Consider the following 17,364-nt stretch of genomic DNA (forward strand, 5'->3'; position numbering starts at 1 on the left):
TCTCCTTGCCCCGCCCCCTGCTCCATCCCTCCCCTGCGCCCCGCCCCCTGCCCCTATCCGCCCCCTGTCCCCATCCCTCCCCTGCGCCTCATTCCTCCCCAGGGCAGGGGTAAAGACCTCGCCACAGGAACCGGAGCGGTGGGGACGCCAAGTCAGCAAGTGAACGCTCTCCAATTCCATCCCGCCTGCGGACCGCGTGACGAGCAGCGGCCAATCGGAGGCAAAAGCGGGTTGTTCCAAAAAAAAAAAAAAAAAAAAAAACACCCACCCAGTCGCTTCCTGCTTCCGCCTCGGCTCCTCTTCCTGCCGGCATCCGGGATCCCTACGTCCCGCGTCCCCCGAGCACCCGGAGCTTACGCGCCCAGCGCTACCGAAATCCAGAGTCCTGCGCCCTGGAGTCCCTGTGCCCCGGAGCCCGAGCACCCGGGAGTCCCAAGCCTCGCGTCCCGGAGTGCCCGCGCCTGCGCCACCGCACCCGGATACCCAGCGTCTCCGCGAGCTCCCGAGTCTCCCTGCCGCCGCCCCGCGGACAGTACCGCCTTCCTCCCCTCGGTCCGCACCATGGCCGCCCCCGACCTGTCCACCAACCTCCAGGAGGAGGCCACCTGCGCCATCTGCCTCGACTACTTCACGGATCCGGTGATGACTGACTGCGGCCACAACTTCTGCCGCGAGTGCATCCGGCGCTGCTGGGGCCAGCCCGAGGGCCCGTACGCGTGTCCCGAGTGCCGCGAGCTGTCCCCGCAGAGGAACCTGCGGCCCAACCGCCCGCTTGCCAAGATGGCCGAGATGGCGCGGCGCCTGCACCCGCCGTCGCCGGTCCCGCAAGGCGTGTGTCCCGCGCACCGCGAGCCACTGGCCGCCTTCTGTGGGGACGAGCTGCGCCTCCTGTGCGCGGCCTGCGAGCGGTCAGGGGAGCACTGGGCGCATCGCGTGCGGCCGCTGCAGGACGCGGCCGAAGACCTCAAGGTGCGCCTGGGCGGGGGTGGCGCGCAGGGTCATGGGGGGAGCCGGGGACTGGGGAGGCCTGGGCGGGTGGGAGGTTTCGGGACTGCTCCGGGCGTAATCTGTCTCTGTCTGGGGCGGGGAGCTCAGGATGCAGCCTGCCCTGGGCCGGTGAGGAGGGTATCGCGCAAGGCAGCTGTGGGGGCTCATGACAGCCTGTCTCAAGCAGGCCCCGTGAGGCTGGAGCCATGGCCGCCAATGAGACCCTGCTCTCGGGGGTGAGGGGTGTACCTCCCACAGATAGAGGCTAAGAGAGGAAGGTGGAAGGTGGTGGAGTGGAGGCAAGGAAAATGTGGTTATACACTGGCCAGAAAGGAGCCGGGATCAGAGGAAAGTGGGAGAACCTCAGAGGTGGACGATCCTAGATGGACTCCTTGCAGGGACTGTGTTATCAGGTCAGTACTTAAGTCCTGGGAAAGCCCCAGACTGAGCAGGATGAGGGGAAACAGTCGTTTCCTCTCTAACCTCCCCTCCAGGGCTGCCCTGCATTTCAGGGTGGGGTACTGGGAGCCATCTCTGCCATCTGAGATGCTAGGGCTCAGCCCGCCTCTTCTTCCCTTATTTTGCTGCTTAAAACCCAAACAAACCCCAAGCTGAAGGGCCTGGGGCACACGTTCTCCTGGCCTGCACTCCCTCCCGCGGTACTTTCCTGGCTGACCTGCTGTGGGTGTGCTCCTGGGAGCCCACGTGTGGGGTAGATGGCAGCATCTTTGGAGCTTTCTTGATTGCACTTTGTGTGTTGCATCATGGTCACTTGTGTGTGCCAGATTAGCAGTTAAGCCAGTGTTAGTATGGAGCTGGGTCTGTCCCTATCACAGAGAAAACTTCTGGGATACTAGAATAAATCTGAATCTGTCCCCTTCTGCTTTGGATTTTAGCAGAAAGGTGGTTTAAAGCCATATCCGTGGGCTTGTCCAAACACAGGTTCTTGTGGGTTTTCTTTTCGTTCTTTGCCCATGCAGGAATGTCTACACCTCAAACATGTTAGCCCAGCAGAATTACCCTTCTGACACCAATTATCCCCATGGGTGCAGAGAGTGCCCAGTAGCTTTGTAGAGTTAATCTGATATAGTTAATGGGATAGCACTTAACCGTTTCTTTTGCAGGTGAAGAAAAAATTTCCCTCTACCCTATTAGGTTCAGTGGCTGGGGGCTGCAAATTAAACTGGCACAAGACAAATTAACAGGAAAAAAAATCATACAGTTTGATTAATATTTTAAGTTTTACATGCACAAGAACTTCATAGAAAAGTGTATTTCAGCAAAGGTTTGTAAATTGTGGAGAAGTGACTGGACACAGAAACGGGATTCGGCATCTAGGACTGATAAATTGTGGGAAAGTGACTAGGAAATAGATGGGAAGAACTAACACAAGATAATGGTCATTGTAGTAAGGTCTGTTTAGGCAGAATCATCTCCCGGGATTAGAGTGCCCTCCTCTTCCTAGTGGAGGGAGGGTGCCTTTCTCATGGGGAATGAATACCCTACTTCTAGGCAGATAGGAGTACAGAGAGCTCTTCCTGCATCTGCTTTTACTCAGAATAATCCTTATACCACAGCGGTATATTTGGGGATGACATATCCTGTTCCTCTTCACTGCCTTAGGGCCTATGCTATGTTAACCGCAGGAAAGTGGTTTTACCTGCCCCCATAGGCCTAGAAAGCTCAGTCCCACCTATGGGGCTGTGTGTCCACTTGCCAGAGTTGGGGCCTGTTAGCTCTATAAGTTCACTCCTTGCCTGGCCCTGACATGGGGTCATGACAGGTGAACAAGCCCCAGGCTGGGTTGCCCCGAGGTGGTAAACAGGAAAGTCCCAGTAAGATCCAGTTCCAGGAAGCAGCATCATAGGAAAGAGAAGACGGCCCCCAGATCTCTCTGGGTTGTGTATCAGATGGCACTTGGGTGGGGAGGGGGTTTGCCACAGGAAGGAGGAGGCCAGGGAAGATCCCAGGCCTGCACCAAGCCTCAGCGTCCCAGTTCTGACTACACACAGGGTAAAAGGTTTCCGTTCTAATATGTCCAGAGACGCAAAGATGCAGGTACCTGAAATGCAAGATCTTTGCCATGCTGAGTACCTTGTGCTGCTTTACAGCCCATTCCATCTGATCAAATGCTGTTTGTAACTTTAGTGTTGAAAACTGAAAATGTTGGCTAGGTGTGGTGGCTGACGCCTATAATCCCAGCCATTTGGGAGGCCGAGGTGGGCAGATCACTTGAGGTCAGGAGTTTGAGACCACGCTGGCCAACATGGCAAAATCCCATCTCTAAAAAAAATACAAAAATTAGCTGGGTGTGGTGGCAGGCACCTGTAATCCCAGCTACTCAGGAGGCTGAGGCAGAAGAATCACTTGAACGCAGGAGGCAGAGGTTGCAGTGGGCCGAGATAGTGCCACTGCACTCCAGCTTGAGGGACAGAGCAAGACTCCATCTCAAAAACAAAAACAAAAACTGAAAATGTCACATAGGGACTGAGGCCTTGAGGGAGAAGTTGAGAGGCACTGGGCCAAGTGTTTGAGGTAGGGTTGGGGGTCACAGGGGCCAGGCGTGAGTTTTCTGGAACAGGCCGGTAGCAGTGAAGAGAGAGGCGGGGGGACAGGGACCCCCATTTGGGGTTCTTGTAGCTCACATGAGAGCTAAGCCTAGGCAGAGACAATAAAGCAGTTGGACATGTCCTTAGTGCTCCGGAGGTGCCAAGCAGTATTCTTGAATCGCGAGGCTAGGTGGTGAACCAAAGTGAGCACCTGGAGCCAGGCAGCTGGGCCCATGTCCTGGCTCTGCTACCTGGGCAGACTTGTGGATCCTCCCAGCACCTCCATCCTTCCAGAGCATGGATAGAGAGAGTTGAGAGCCATGACTTGGGGTGGCTGAGAAGCAAAGAGGTGTGGCCAGCACAGGGCCTGTTGCTGATAAGGGTGTCAGATGGGGTGGAAGTGAGCAGACCCTTCGCGAAGTGGGTTCAGGGCACCCTGAGCACACACAGTACAGCGAGCTTGTGTATAGGATTCTCACTGCTTCCTGGTATGCACCTCATGAGGAACCGTGGGAATGAGAATTAAGGACCAAGAAAGCAGAATGCAAGTGTACCTGTCCTGGGGCTTATTACAGTGACAGCTGATGAAGCTGAAAATGCACAAGATCCCAGGTGGCTTAGAGAAAAGATGGGGTGGGCAGCCAGGCATCTCTGTCCCTGCTGACTGTCCTACCAAAACACCATGGCTTGCACATGGCAGATGTATACTACTCATAGCTCTGGAGGCTGGAAGTCTAAGATCAAGCCCTGGCAGGTTTGGTGTCTGGTGAGGGCGCTTCCTGGTTCACAGACAATGCCCTCTCACTATGTCTTCACATGGTGAAAGGGGCGAGGGTTCCTTTATAACACTAATCCCATCGTGGTGGCACTGCCTTCCTGACCTAGTCACCTCCCAAAACCCCTGTCTCCTAATATCCTTACCCTGGGAGTTGGGATTTCAACCTATGACATTATGGGGACATGGGGCAGAATTTTTGGACCCCAGCATAGGCTTAGCCCAAGGCCCTTATGTGAGCTGGTAGGTGAGAAGGAAGAGGAGGAGGAGACACTGGCTTGGGAACAGGAGAGCTCGACACCTTCAGAGCCAGCTTGGGGACAGATGGAGTGGGCAGCCAGAACCCTTGAGGTAGCTTTGCAAAGCGGGGTGAGGCCTGGGGTAGGGTAGCAAGCTCAAGGTCTAGAAACACATCTCATATGAGAAAAAGGAAAGAATGTGGCTGGGGCTGTCAGCCTCTGGTAAGAGGCTGCCCACCTACCATGAGGGCTCACGCTCATTGGAGGGCATTGAGTTCCCTCATTCACCAGGCAGATTTCAGTTTGTCCCCATTGTCTCTGAGGAGGAACTCAGGACAGTGTGTCCGGTGCGAAAGGGCAAGCTTCTGTGACAGGACCGATGTCTCATGGCCCTGCCTGGCCTCTCCCACAGGCGAAGCTGGAGAAGTCACTGGAGCATCTCCGGAAGCAGATGCAGGATGCGTTGCTCTTCCAAGCCCAGGCGGATGAGACCTGCATCTTGTGGCAGGCAGGTGCTGGGGCTTCCAGGGTTCTGGGTGGCAGGGCAGGGGGTGAAGGTCCTGTATAGGAGACCCCAGGGGGCAATGCTGGCCAGGCACACTTGCCCTTGGTGCCCCAGGACCAGTCACTGCTTCAGCCTGGCCCCACTGAGCCCACTGAAGGGCTGGTCCTTCCCCATGTGCACCTGTCCTGCCAGGTCACGGGCGTGGGCTCCCATACCACAAGGGCCCCATCCTAGGGTCCCAGCATGCTTGGGTGGCAACTCTCAGGTGGAGATTTAGGGTCTGGGCCCTGGAAATGAATTTGCAGGTTTTGAGGGACTAGGTCATAGATGTGAGATTCAGCCATCCCGAGGAGTAGATTTGGGATCTGTCCAGTTCTGGGGTAGATTTGGGGTCTACCCAAATCACCTAGGAGGCCCTAGGTGGTGGATTTGGGATCTGGGCAGCCCCAGGGGAGAATTTGGAGGTCAGGAGGGACCTGGGTGGTAGATTTGGGGTCCAGCTGGCCACCAAGCCAATGGGTGGATTTGGAAGTTGGGGAGGGACTAGGTAGTGGATTTGGGATCTAGCCGGCCCTGGGGTTTAGATTTGGGGTCTACCTAATCCTGCATGGTAGAATGGGATTTGGCTATCCCTGAGTGATGGATTTGGGGTTTAGGAGGTGCCACAGGTGGGTTTGGGGTCTGGCCGGTACCAGGTGGTAGGTTTGGGATCCTGCCACACCTGGGGCTGTGCTTGGGTTTTAGCAGGCCCCGGGGGGGAGGTTGGGTGTGGCCCGGCCTTGGGGTGGGCTTGGGGTCTGACCAGACTTGGGGTCCGGCTGGGCCTGGGTTCTGGCCTCAGCTATCCTTCTCCCTGGGCCCCACAGAAGATGGTGGAGAGCCAGCGGCAGAACGTGCTGGGTGAGTTCGAACGTCTTCGCCGTTTGCTGGCAGAGGAGGAGCAGCAGCTGCTGCAGAGGCTGGAGGAGGAGGAGCTGGAGGTGCTGCCCCGGCTGCGGGAGGGTGCAGCCCGCCTAGGCCAGCAGACCGCCCACCTAGCTGAGCTCATCGCCGAGCTTGAGGGCCGCTGCCAGCTGCCTGCGCTGGGGCTGCTTCAGGTGAGCTGGGTGGGGAGCAACCTGTGCTGGGGCTGCTGCAGGTGAGCTGGGCGGGGAGCAGCCTGTGCTGGGACTGCTTCAGGTGAGCTGGGTGGGGAGCAGCCATGGTGGCCACACGGGCATGGCCTGACCACACTGGGGGAGGGAGAACCAGAAAGTGCAAGAAGCAGGGGCAGAGGTTGTCTGGGCTAAGAGGTTAATGGCATGGCTGGATGTGCCCGGCTCTTGCCTGTGAAACGCTGAGTCAGCAGCAGGACAGATGTCCCACCTGTCCTACCCCCAAAATCCATGTGCTGAAAAAGGGAAGATTGATTGTCCTCTGTAGATGTAAACAGGTGGTGTTTCTTAAGTGCTTATGTAAAGTTACTCCATCTCGGCCTGACTGATGCTGCTGTTCCCTGTGGGCACAGCAGAGTGGGCGTGTGCTTGCCGGGACCACCTTGGGCCTCCCATAGAACTCCTGCCATGGTGTCCCCAGCAGGAAGTCCTCTCCCTTCACTCTGTCTTCGCCCCGCTGGCACACCCCATGCATCTCCATTATCAGGGGTGGTGTCTCCTCCTCCTCTGCTTCTGGGAGAATCTTTCCCCATGTGTGGGCTCCACTACCTGAGCCGGCCCCCTGGGCCTGGGCTTTCCTTGGTGTGCCCCCAAATCAGAACCAGTGGATGCCCTGGCCTCTGGCCTGGCGGCAGGTCAGGCGGCCTGGAGTTAGCTCTCCCCCTTCGGCAAGCGTGCACTGATGAGGACTGACGGCACTCCCATGCTGAGAGGCCCCATGTGGGCTGGGAGTGTCTGCTGTCATCTTCCCATGGGGTTCAGCTGGACGTTTGTCCCACAAAATGGAAAACGTGTTCCATGCCCAGCATGGTGTAGACCCAAGGGGCCCCAAGATTCAGAGGGAAACAGGCCCCTAGGCAGTTCTGGCTCCCACAGAGGAGAGAGGTCTTGTGTGAGTGAATTCGGCCACTGGTGGGGCAGGGCTGCCAGACTCAGGTGGAGCCTACAATGCTGCTGATGTGGCTGGGCAGCTTTGCACAGGGGATGACCTGCTGCCGGCCTCTGGAGCCCAGCAGAACATCAGTCCAGGCACCAACTCCTGGTTTCGTTTGTCATTTCTATCGTAAGCTTTTTTCTGTATATATATTTTTTTAAATTATTTTTGTAGATTTAAGGGGGTACAAGTGTAGTCAGAGTGTAGCCATCCCCGTATGGTGCACATTGTACCCAGTAGGTAGTTTCCCCCACCTTCCACCTCCTACCTCTGAGTCTGTAGCATCCGCCCCTCCACTCTGTGTGCTGCATGCACCAGCTTGTACATCAACTGGCTTTGAGCCTGGGAAGCGGGAAGGACACTCGGCTAGCGTCTGTAGGAAGACTGAGGAATAAGGAGAGGGTCCTGTGGTCAGAAAATTGTGGGGTGGGGAGGTACCCAGGAGACTGAGGAGGAGCCCTCAGGGAGGGCAGAGAGGACAGGTCTTGGAGAAGCCAGGAAGGGTTTAGAAGGTGAGTTGACCTGGAAATGGGGACCCATAGGGTTTGTGTGAAGATGCGATTTGGGCTTTTGGCTGAGACGTTGTGGCATGTGGGTGGGTGGGTGTTGGGTCTCATACGCCCACCTGCATTCACCCTGCTGAGTGGCCCACCTGTCCATGCCTTGACCAAGCTCCCTGCCCAGGTTTGGCCTGGCTGCAAGGCTTCAGGGGGGTCCCTCCTGCCCCCCAAACCTGCCAGCACAGAGCTGGCCTGGTCTGCATGCTGTGGGGGTCTGCCCACATGGGGGTTGCAGGAGAGCAGCCCCAGCAGCTGTGTGTTGGTGTGAGCTGTGTGCTGATTTGAGAGGGAGAGGTGGGGGTGGCTTTGCACCCTTGGCCCCCAGTTGGGTTGGGGGACCCAACCCGGGTTCCCAGTACCCAGGCCCAATGGACAGAGATTGCACAGTGGAGGTAAGGGCTTGAGTGACTCCCAGGAATCTACCCACTGGGGCCCTGAGTGCTGTAGACTCTGGAGCTCTGACTGCTGTGGACTCTGGGGCCCTGGCTGCTGTGGACTCTGGGGTCCTGACTGCTGTGGACTCTGAGGCCCTGACTGCTGTGGACTCTGGGGCCCTGGCTGCTGTGGACTCTGGGGCCCTGGCTGCTGTGGACTCTGGGGCCCTGGCTGCTGTGGACTCTGGGGCCCTGGCTGCTGTGGACTCTGGGGCCCTGGCTGCTGTGGACTCTGGCTGCTGTGGACTCTGGGGTCCTGGCTGCCCCCTTCAGCAGGCCCTGCTTGTAGCCGCAGTGTGATTTTGTTCAAGTCAATGCTGCGCCTGGAGGGCCCATGTTCTGTTCAGAGACCAAATCCCCTTGTCGAGGCCAAGGTTCTCCTCCACCCCCAAGCCCTTCTCCTGCTGCCCCTGCACCCGGCCTTGTGACAGCCACCACCTGTCTCCAAATGACACCGGGGTGGGCCACCCACCCCAGGTAGAATAACCAAGGTGGAGCTGCTCCTAGCTGCCTTGCTCACACCGGCACCATCTGCCCTTGCCCTGTGCACACCCCTCCCTCATCCTGCACACTTCCCCTCTGTCTACCAACAAATTCCTCTTGGGCTCCAGAACCCTACCAAGAGTCTCCTCTTTATTTATTTATGAATTATTTGTTGAGACAGGGTCTCACTCTGTCACCCAGGCTGGGGTACAGTGATGTGATTATGACTTACTGCAGTCTTGACGTCCTGGGCTCAAGCAATCCTCCCACCTCGGCCTCCTGAGTAGATAGGACAGTAGACACATACCACCAAGCCCAGCTAATTTTTAAAATTTTTTTTTTGAAGATGGGATCTTGCTATCTTGCTATGACTGGTCTTGAACTTCTGGACTCAAGTGATCCACCTGCCTTGGCCTCCCAAAGTGCTGGCTTCCTTTTTAAAAATTTTTTGGGACCTAGAGTGTGTTGTTGTTCCCCTAGACAGAATTAACTACCTGTATATGTGGAAATCTTCCTTTGCCATTTCTCCTACATGCAGGGAAACCCTTGTCTGGGATTATGTCTTACTGACCTCTGCATCCTGGCCTGGTAGCTGGCACCACATGTGTTAGAATGAACATGGTGTGGGTCATCTATTTGACAGTGTGGGTTAAATCCCTGCAGTGAACTGAAGGCTGCTGTAAGAGATACAAGACCATGCCTCCTAGGAGCTGATGTTCCAATACTTGGGTGTATTGCGCCAGCTCGGGCTGCCACATTGAGTACCACCTGCCAGGAGGCTTCCCCCGCAGAGACTGATTGTCTCCTAGTCCTGCACACTGAAAGACTGAGGTCAAAGCTGGTTCCCCCTGAGGCCTCTCTCTTGGGCTTATAGATGCCTTTTCTTCCCTGTATCCTCACAGGGTCTCCCCTCTGTGGGTGTCTATGCCCTAGTCACCTCTTCTTTTGAGACACAAGTTATGTTGGATTAAAGCCCACCCTCATGGCCTTATTTTACTATGATTTCCTCTTTAAAAGTCCTTTTTTCTAATAGTCAAGTTCTGAGGTCCTGAAGTTTCTGGCTTCAACATACGAGTTTGGTGGGATAGACACAATTCAGGCCCTAACACGGAGTCAGGTGCTGTCATGTATCAGGCAGTGACACAGGAAGGAGGCACGCCCAGGTGTAGGGCTGAGCAGGGAGCCCACAGGGCAGGCGGAGCTGGGAGAGGGAGCAGTGGGACTGCAGGGTTGGGCTCCGGCTGGGGTGAAGGCGCCCCTACACTGAAGGCTGGGATGCTTGCCTGTCCTGTCCTTGGCACCCAGGGGCGCCCACTTGGGGCTCTGGGGGAGTGAGCTGACAGCCAGATGCCCTACATCCAAGTGTTAGGCAGAAGTGGGTCTCGGTCCGCAGGACTGGACTGCACCCCATTGGTGATGCCTCCTGGCACATATGCTGGAGCCTCTGTCCAGCATTCCTGTCTGTGAGCCTTGCTGCGGGTGGTTTATGGCCCCCTGTGTATGTTTTTGCTGCCTGAGGCTCAAATGTAGGAGAGGGGGATGGGGTGAGGCTCCAGGGGCTGGGTGGGGACTCCGGGAGCAGGCGATGATCACTGACATGGAGTGTGCTGTTTCTCCTCCCCACATAGGACATCAAGGACGCCCTGCGCAGGTACGAGCCCAGCCTTTCCTGGAGGGGGTGGGAGTGAGGTGGGACCCAACTGTTGGCCATGGCGATGACATCTGGGTTGTCCCCTCTAGGGTCCAGGATGTGAAGCTGCAGCCCCCAGAAGTTGTGCCCATGGAGCTGAGGACCGTGTGCAGGGTCCCGGGACTGGTGGAGACACTGCGGAGGTTTCGAGGTGGGTGTGGAGGCCCTAGGTGGGGAGATGACTCCAGGAGGGTACCCGCCAAGGACCTGGGCAGTTAGCCACATGTTCTGTGCCCCTCCACTGCCAGCTCCAAACTCACAGTGTCATGGTGGTGGGTTGTTGGGAAAATGTCCTCTGCTCATACTTCTGACATCACTTTTGTGGGTATTTTCACACCAAACAATTCTTCACCTTTTGGAAATGAATTGGGTATCAAAGGATTCCATTCAGCATTGAATGGAACTCACTTCAGATGCCAGTCACAACTTCCAGGGGCTGCCCATACTTCTGTTCCCTCAGCCCCTCTGCAGATGTGAGCATTCGCTAGCACAGCCCACGGAACTCAGGAGAGCATTTCACTTACTGTCATTGGTTTGTTGTGAAGGATAGCACTCTGGAAGAGCCAAATGGAAGAGACACATGGACAAAGCCTGGGAAAGAGCACAGAGCTTCCCCACTGTCCCTGGGTGCACCCTCCCAGCACCCCAGTGTGTTCACCAACCTGGAAACTCCCCGAGTCCCAAGAACTGTTTAGGTGTCTTTGTGGAGGTTCCAGTTATCATTGATTAAATCATTGGTCATTAGTGATGGGGCTCAACCTCAGACCCCTTTCCCCTTCCTGAGGTCAGGGGCTGGGGCTGAGCATTCCCACCCTCTGCTGACAGGATTGGTCTTTCTGGTGGCTGACCCTATGCTGGGCTCTCAGGTCCCTACCTCAGCCACTGCAGTGGCATCAACTAAGGTGTGTTGGAAAGGGGCGTCTTATGATAACACTAGATGCTCCTATCACTCAGGATATTCCCAGGGTTCTATGAGCTCTGCCAGGAACTGGGGACAAAACCCAAATCTGATTCTTGTATCACAGTCACCCAAAGGAAGTACTGTCCTCAGCCCTGGCTAGCAGGTCAGGAGCCTGTTGTGTAGGAACTGTGTGCAGGCCTCCAGAGGCGGATAGATCTGAAATCTGGGAGTGGTCAGGGTTGGGACAGCTGCACTTACTCACATCCTTCATTTGGGGATTGAAAGAAAAAAACGGGCTGGATGCATTGGCTTACCTTTGTAATCCCAGCAATTTGAGAGGCTCAGGCGGGAGGATTGCTTGAGGCCAGCAGTTCAACACCAGCCCAGGAAACATAGCAAGAGTCCCATCTCTACAAATAAAAAACAAAAACATTAGCCAGCCATGGTGGCACATGCCTGTAATCCCAGCAGCTTGGGAGGCTGAGGCAGGAGGATCATTTGAGCCCAGGAGATCAAGGCTGCAATGAGCCATGATCGCACCACTGCACTGCAGCCTGGAGACCCTGCCTCTTTAGAAAACAAACAAAAAAGAAAGCAACCAAGATTCCCTCTTGATTTCTGAAGGCAAAACATGGACCAATTTCTAGGATATTGTAAGTTGCAATTGGACGTGGCTAGGTGGGGAGGGGATGTCCACTTGGAGACAGTTACTCCAGGAGGTCGTGAGGCTGCAGGACCCCGGGGCAGACAGCCAGGCCGTCCGACTGGGAGGATCATCATACCCACATGCCCAGGACATGGGCAGGTGGCCCCAGCTTGTCTGTGTCTGTGCCTGGGTGACCTTGGGCCTCTCTCTCCAGGGGATGTGACCTTGGACCCGGATACCGCCAACCCTGAGCTGATCCTGTCTGAAGACAGGCGGAGCGTGCAGCGGGGGGACCTGCGGCAGGCCCTGCCGGACAGCCCGGAGCGCTTTGACCCCGGCCCCTGCGTGTTGGGCCAGGAGCGTTTCACCTCAGGCCGCCACTACTGGGAGGTGGAGGTTGGGGACCGCACCAGCTGGGCCCTGGGGGTATGCAGGGAGAATGTGAACAGGAAGGAGAAGGGCGAACTGTCCGCGGGCAACGGCTTCTGGATCCTGGTCTTCCTGGGGAGCTATTACAATTCCTCTGAACGGGCCTTGGCTCCCCTCCGGGACCCACCCAGGCGTGTGGGGATCTTTCTGGACTACGAGGCCAGACATCTCTCATTCTACAGCGCCACCGATGGGTCGCTGCTATTCATCTTCCCTGAGATCCCCTTCTCCGGGACGCTGCGGCCCCTATTCTCGCCCCTGTCCAGCAGCCCAACCCCAATGACTATCTGCCGGCCGAAAGGTGGGTCTGGGGACATCCTGGCTCCCCAGTGACTCGGGCCTTCCTGGAGGAGTCCTGTTGCCTCTCCTGCCCCTCCAGGCCACTGAGTGTTTTGTCCACTTGGAGGACCTGGGAGGAGGGAGTGTGTCCTTTGAGCAAGAGGAGGAACTCCTAGTGCCTTTCTGAGCCTGCGTGGGAGAAGCCCAATTCTAGCACTCCAGGAAACTGCGGGAGGGTATGGGGCAGGCTCTGTCCTCCTTGGGAGACCCCTCCAGCCACCGGGTGCTGCTTAATGCCAACAGCCCTTACCAAAGCTGGGAGCCCCATCGCCCCAGCAGCTCTGACCTGTGGTTCCAGAAGCCAAGAAAGCTCCACTGGGGCTTGCAGAATCCAGGGTCCGCCTAAGCTGCACAGTTCCTGCAGCTTTGCCAGCCCCCAAAACTACTGTGCACCCCACCTCTGAAGATGCCGGGGGAGGCAGCCAGGATGGGAGCCAACCCCATGCCTGTCTGTGACCCCATAGTGGGTGAGAGCCTGTCACAGTCCAGGGTGTGGCCGCTCTGGAAGAATTAGGAGGCAGCCATCATAAGAGTCTTCAGATGATGGGAGGGGCCAGGGAGGACAGGAACCGAGAGTAGATGTCCCAGAATAAAGAGGCTTCTGGGAGGTGCCCGGGTACAGATGTCTGTTCAGCAGGTGTGTGGGCCTAGAGGAGACAGCACAGCCCAGAAATGTCTTCTGCAGGCCCACGTTGTGACTTGAAGCTTTCATGGGCATGTCGCCATTGGGTTTTGCCCTTGCAAAGACTTCCTAGGTCTTCAATGGCCCCTCTGGACGCAGGGTCCCAGCTGCTGCTTGGGGATGTGCACTGCTGGCCACCAGCCTTGCAGTCTCCCTACCCTGGGGACGAGCAGTGGCTGCCCAGAGCCCAGGGCATATAGCAGAAGACAGGAGTTGATTTTTGTGTTGGGTTTGGGGTTTCTTTGTCCTCAAGGTACTGTTCTGCTTCTCTTTACCCCTCTGCTTTATTTATTGTAAGCATTCCCACGTTAAATAAACTTTGGCTGTTGTCTACAAGTCATCCTGCTGGTGCCTGCTTAGTCCAGGGACAATTGCGGGTGCCCCACTGTGCCCAGCAGAGGGCAGAGCCCCAGGGAGTCTGTTGATGGGGCTGGCAGGAAGCTCAGGCAGAGTAGGGGCTGGGACGGGCAGCCACTTCCCATACCCAGGCACAGATGGGTGCTCCGCTTTCTTTGCTCAGTGTATATGTTCCTTATGTGGAGCTACTGCAGGAATGTTTTTTTGAGCTATCCTGGTAAATGTTAACTGTGTTCCATTGTGCTTAATGAGTACAGTCTCCTGAATATCATTTATTCAGTCATTCTCCCATTCTTGTATTTTTTTTGGCAGGGGCCTGTGGGGGGCATTATGTAATACCATGTTGAACAAGATCAGCAGTTTCATTCGGCTGCAACAAAGAGAAGTCTGAGTGGAACCCAGGAGTCTGGGCGTTTCTCTGTGTTGGGGCGAGGTTTTTGTTTGTTTGTTTTTTGAGACAGGGTCACGCAGGCTGGAGTGCAGTGGTGCAACCACGGCTCACTCACTGCAGCTTCAACCTCCCAGACTCAGGTGATCCTCACACCTCAGCCCTTCCGGTAGCTGGGACTACAGGCGCACACTACAGATGGGGCCATGCCCAGCTAATTTTTGTAAAGATGGGGTTTTGCCATGTTACGCAAGCTGGTATTGAACTCCTGGGCTCAAGAGATCCTCCTGCCTCAGCCTGCCAAGTAGCTGGGACCACAGGCGTACACCACCACACCCAGCTAATTTTTTTTTTTTTTTTTTTTTTTGGAGAGGTGAGAATCTCACTATTGCCCGGGCTAGTCTCAAACTCCTGGGCTCAAGCGATCTACCCGCCTTGGCCTCCAAAGTGCTGGGATTTCAGGCTGAGCCACCAGGCCTGGTGGGATGAGTATTGCCATAGCCTGTTGCCGGGTGGCTGTGTCCAGGGCTTCCCTCCAATTGAAGACTCCAGCTGCTGCATTTGTGCCTCCTGGAGTGAGGCAGCTGCCTCAAAATTGCTGATCTTGTTCAATGTGGTATTGTATAATGCCACCCATCCCCCTACCAAAAAAAAGACAAGAGTGGGAGAATGACTAAATAAATGATCTTCAGGAGACTGTAATGAAGCACAGTGGAACACAGGAAACATTTACCAGGTTATCTCAAAAAAAAAAAAAAAAAAAAAAATTCCTTCAGCAGCTCCACATAAGGACCGCACACCTCAGCAAAGAAAGCGAAGAGCCCCTCTGGCTGGTGGTAACAGCCGGGGGCAGCCTTGTGGGTGAGACCACAGGGTGCACCCAGGATAGTTCTGGCCATAGCTTTGAAATAAAGCTGCACACTCCATAAGAGAAGGGCAGACTTCATGACTCATCTTTCCAGATGTCCCCCAGCTGACTGCTGGGGCCCTGTGGGTGTCACCCATGCTTCCAGGCAGTGGAGAGATGACGGAACATGCAGGACCCTGAGCAGGGAGCTGGTCTTTCAGAAGGGGTGACAGTGAACGGCCTGAACAACTGTGTCCAGCACTATCAGGGAGCCCCACTGTGTGCAGCTTGCAGTTGACCAAATATTTAGGTTCCCCCAAATTCATACGTTGAAATCCTCACCACAAGTTCATGTTATGAGGAGATGGGGCTTTGGGGATGTAATTAGTTCATGAAGGTGATGCCCTCATGAATGAGATTAGGCCCTCTGCAATGGGACCAGCTCTGGGGGTCTGCACATCGCCAATGCACCATCAAGCATGGTCCAAAGACAGGGTCATTGTGCAGGCCACCCATTGCATGTTATCCACACCTGCCGTGCCCACCTAACAGTAACTGGCCACCCTCGGAGTGCCCACAATGTCCCGAGAGCTGCGGGACATTGTCGTGCTGCGGGCTGCGTGCAGGGTGCCCAGCACCACCTGTACAGCACCCAACCGTCCCGGTGCCCCCCGCGCCCTCGAGCCCCCTGCACCCCAGTGCCCATCTTGCATGCTGCACCCTCCCCATCTCACCCTTGCCCACCACATGCTCCCCCTGTGCGCCCAGTGTCCCCCCTGCCCCGCACCTGTAGCCTCCCAGTGAGCTCAGACCCTCCAGGGCCCACGGGTCGCCCGTGCGCCCTAGATCCCCTTATGCCGTGGGTGGCCACGAAGCCCAGTGCCTCCCATGTTAGCAGTGCCCAGAGCCTCTGGTCACCCCACACCCAGTCCCATGCACTCCAGGCACCCAGAGAAGCCCCGCACGCCCTGTTTGCTTCCACACCCCCCACGTCCTGTCCCTTCCCAGGCGCCCTGTGTTCACTGGGGCAACCCTGCCATCTGGAGGAAGCAGTGCACAGCCACTCGTGAGCCTGAGGCAGCCTCCCTGGTGCTGGTGTGGAGCTCTGTCCCCGCCATACCTTGGACCCCTGTGCTCTCCCTGCCCTACCCTGCCCTCTCCAGCCCAGAGTCACCTCTCCCAACCACTCTGACTTTTTGTAACAACTTAATTGTGGTATAGTTTTCACACAGTAATATTCAGCTATTTCAAGTGTACCATTAAAATGATTTTTACTAAATCCACCGTCATCATGATTCAATTTTAGAACATTTTCATTACCTCAAAAAGATGTCTCTGGCCTATTTCTAGTCTCCTAATATAGCATATTTCATTACCTGCTTTCCCACCACTGAACCAGTGTTAGGTTCCTGGGGTAAATCCCACTTGGTCCTTTTACTGTCTTGCTCTATGCAGTTCGCTAATACTTAAAGATTTTTACACCTATACTCGTGAGGGATATTGCTCTGCAGTTTTCTAAAAGGACAGAGTCTCACTATGTTGCCCAGTGGTCTTGAACCCCCAGCCTCAAGCGATCCTCCCACGCGCCTCCCCAGTTGCTGGGACTACAGGCCTGAGCCACCCACTGGGCTGTGGTCCACAGTGTTTTCGTTGGTGCCTTTGTGTGGCTTTGGTACCAGGGTGATGATGGACTCCTGAGTTAGGAAGCATCCTCCCCCACTGTCCTGAAAGAGTTTGGGAGGGTCACTTTCTCCCTTTATTTAATGCTCTGTAATCTCCAGTGAAGCCATCTGATTCCAGCCTTTCCCTTGTAGGGGATTTTAAATTACTAGCTCAATTGCTTTAATTGTTTTGGGACTGCTCAGATAGTTCATTTATAATGTCAGTTTTGGTAACTTTTGTCTTTCTAGATATTTACTTATTTTCTCTTGGTCAGTAAAACTAACATTAGGTCACAAATGGATCTTTTTTTTTTTTGAAACAGTCTTGCTCTGTTGCCCAGGCTAGAGTGCAGTGCCACAATCTTGGCTCACTGCAACCTCTGCCTCCCGGGTTCAAGTGATTCTTCTTCCTCAGCCTCCCAAGTAGCTGGGACTACAGGCACGTGCCACCATGCCTGGCTAATTTTTGGGTTTTTAGTAGAGACAGGATTTCTCCATATTGCCAGACTGGCCTCGAACTCCTGACCTCGTGATCCACCCACCTCGGCCTCCCAAAGTTCTGGGATTACAGGCGTGAGCCACCACACACGGCCACAACTTTTTATTTCATTTAATATTCTCTATTATGTTTCTGTTTTTTATTTCAATAATTTCCACCTTCCTCTTTATTGTTTTCTTTCTTTTGCATGCTTTGAGTTTAGTTTGCTCCTCTTTTTTTCTGAGATAGCATCTCATTCTGTCCCCAGGCTGGAGTGCAGTGGCATGATCTCAGCAAGTCTCAATCTGCGGTCACTGCAAGTCTCA

At 55.4% G+C, this 17,364-nt stretch overlaps 1 protein-coding gene across 2 annotated transcripts; it reads left to right on the forward strand.

Annotated features, from left to right (window-relative positions):
* The first annotated feature begins 102 nt into the window (after nucleotides 1-102).
* Nucleotides 103-13,647, forward strand: TRIM11 (tripartite motif containing 11). Of its 2 annotated transcripts, none has more exons than XM_007988141.3 (6): nucleotides 103-969; nucleotides 4,963-5,058; nucleotides 5,922-6,152; nucleotides 10,249-10,271; nucleotides 10,361-10,461; nucleotides 12,072-13,647. In XM_007988141.3, exons 1-6 carry the CDS (start codon nucleotides 562-564, stop codon nucleotides 12,617-12,619), a joined length of 1,407 nt encoding a protein of 468 aa, XP_007986332.1. In that variant the 5' UTR covers nucleotides 103-561; the 3' UTR covers nucleotides 12,620-13,647. The 2 variants fall into 2 exon arrangements, with proteins under 2 accessions (XP_007986332.1, XP_007986333.1); XM_007988142.3 differs by having other exon boundaries at nucleotides 5,925-6,152.
* Nucleotides 13,648-17,364: the final 3,717 nt, after the last annotated feature.

Source organism: Chlorocebus sabaeus, chromosome 25, assembly GCF_047675955.1.
Source record: "Chlorocebus sabaeus isolate Y175 chromosome 25, mChlSab1.0.hap1, whole genome shotgun sequence".
Taxonomy (NCBI): domain Eukaryota; kingdom Metazoa; phylum Chordata; class Mammalia; order Primates; family Cercopithecidae; genus Chlorocebus; species Chlorocebus sabaeus.

Excerpts from the sequence above, each read along its gene's own strand:
- TRIM11 (XM_007988141.3), top strand. The coding sequence starts at position 562 with ATGGCCGCCCCCGACCTGTCCACCAACCTCCAGGAGGAGGCCACCTGC. Across the intron at positions 5,059-5,921 it reads AGACCTGCATCTTGTGGCAG|AAGATGGTGGAGAGCCAGCG; the intron begins GCAGGTGCTGGG and ends TGGGCCCCACAG. Across the intron at positions 10,272-10,360 it reads ATCAAGGACGCCCTGCGCAG|GGTCCAGGATGTGAAGCTGC; the intron begins GTACGAGCCCAG and ends TGTCCCCTCTAG.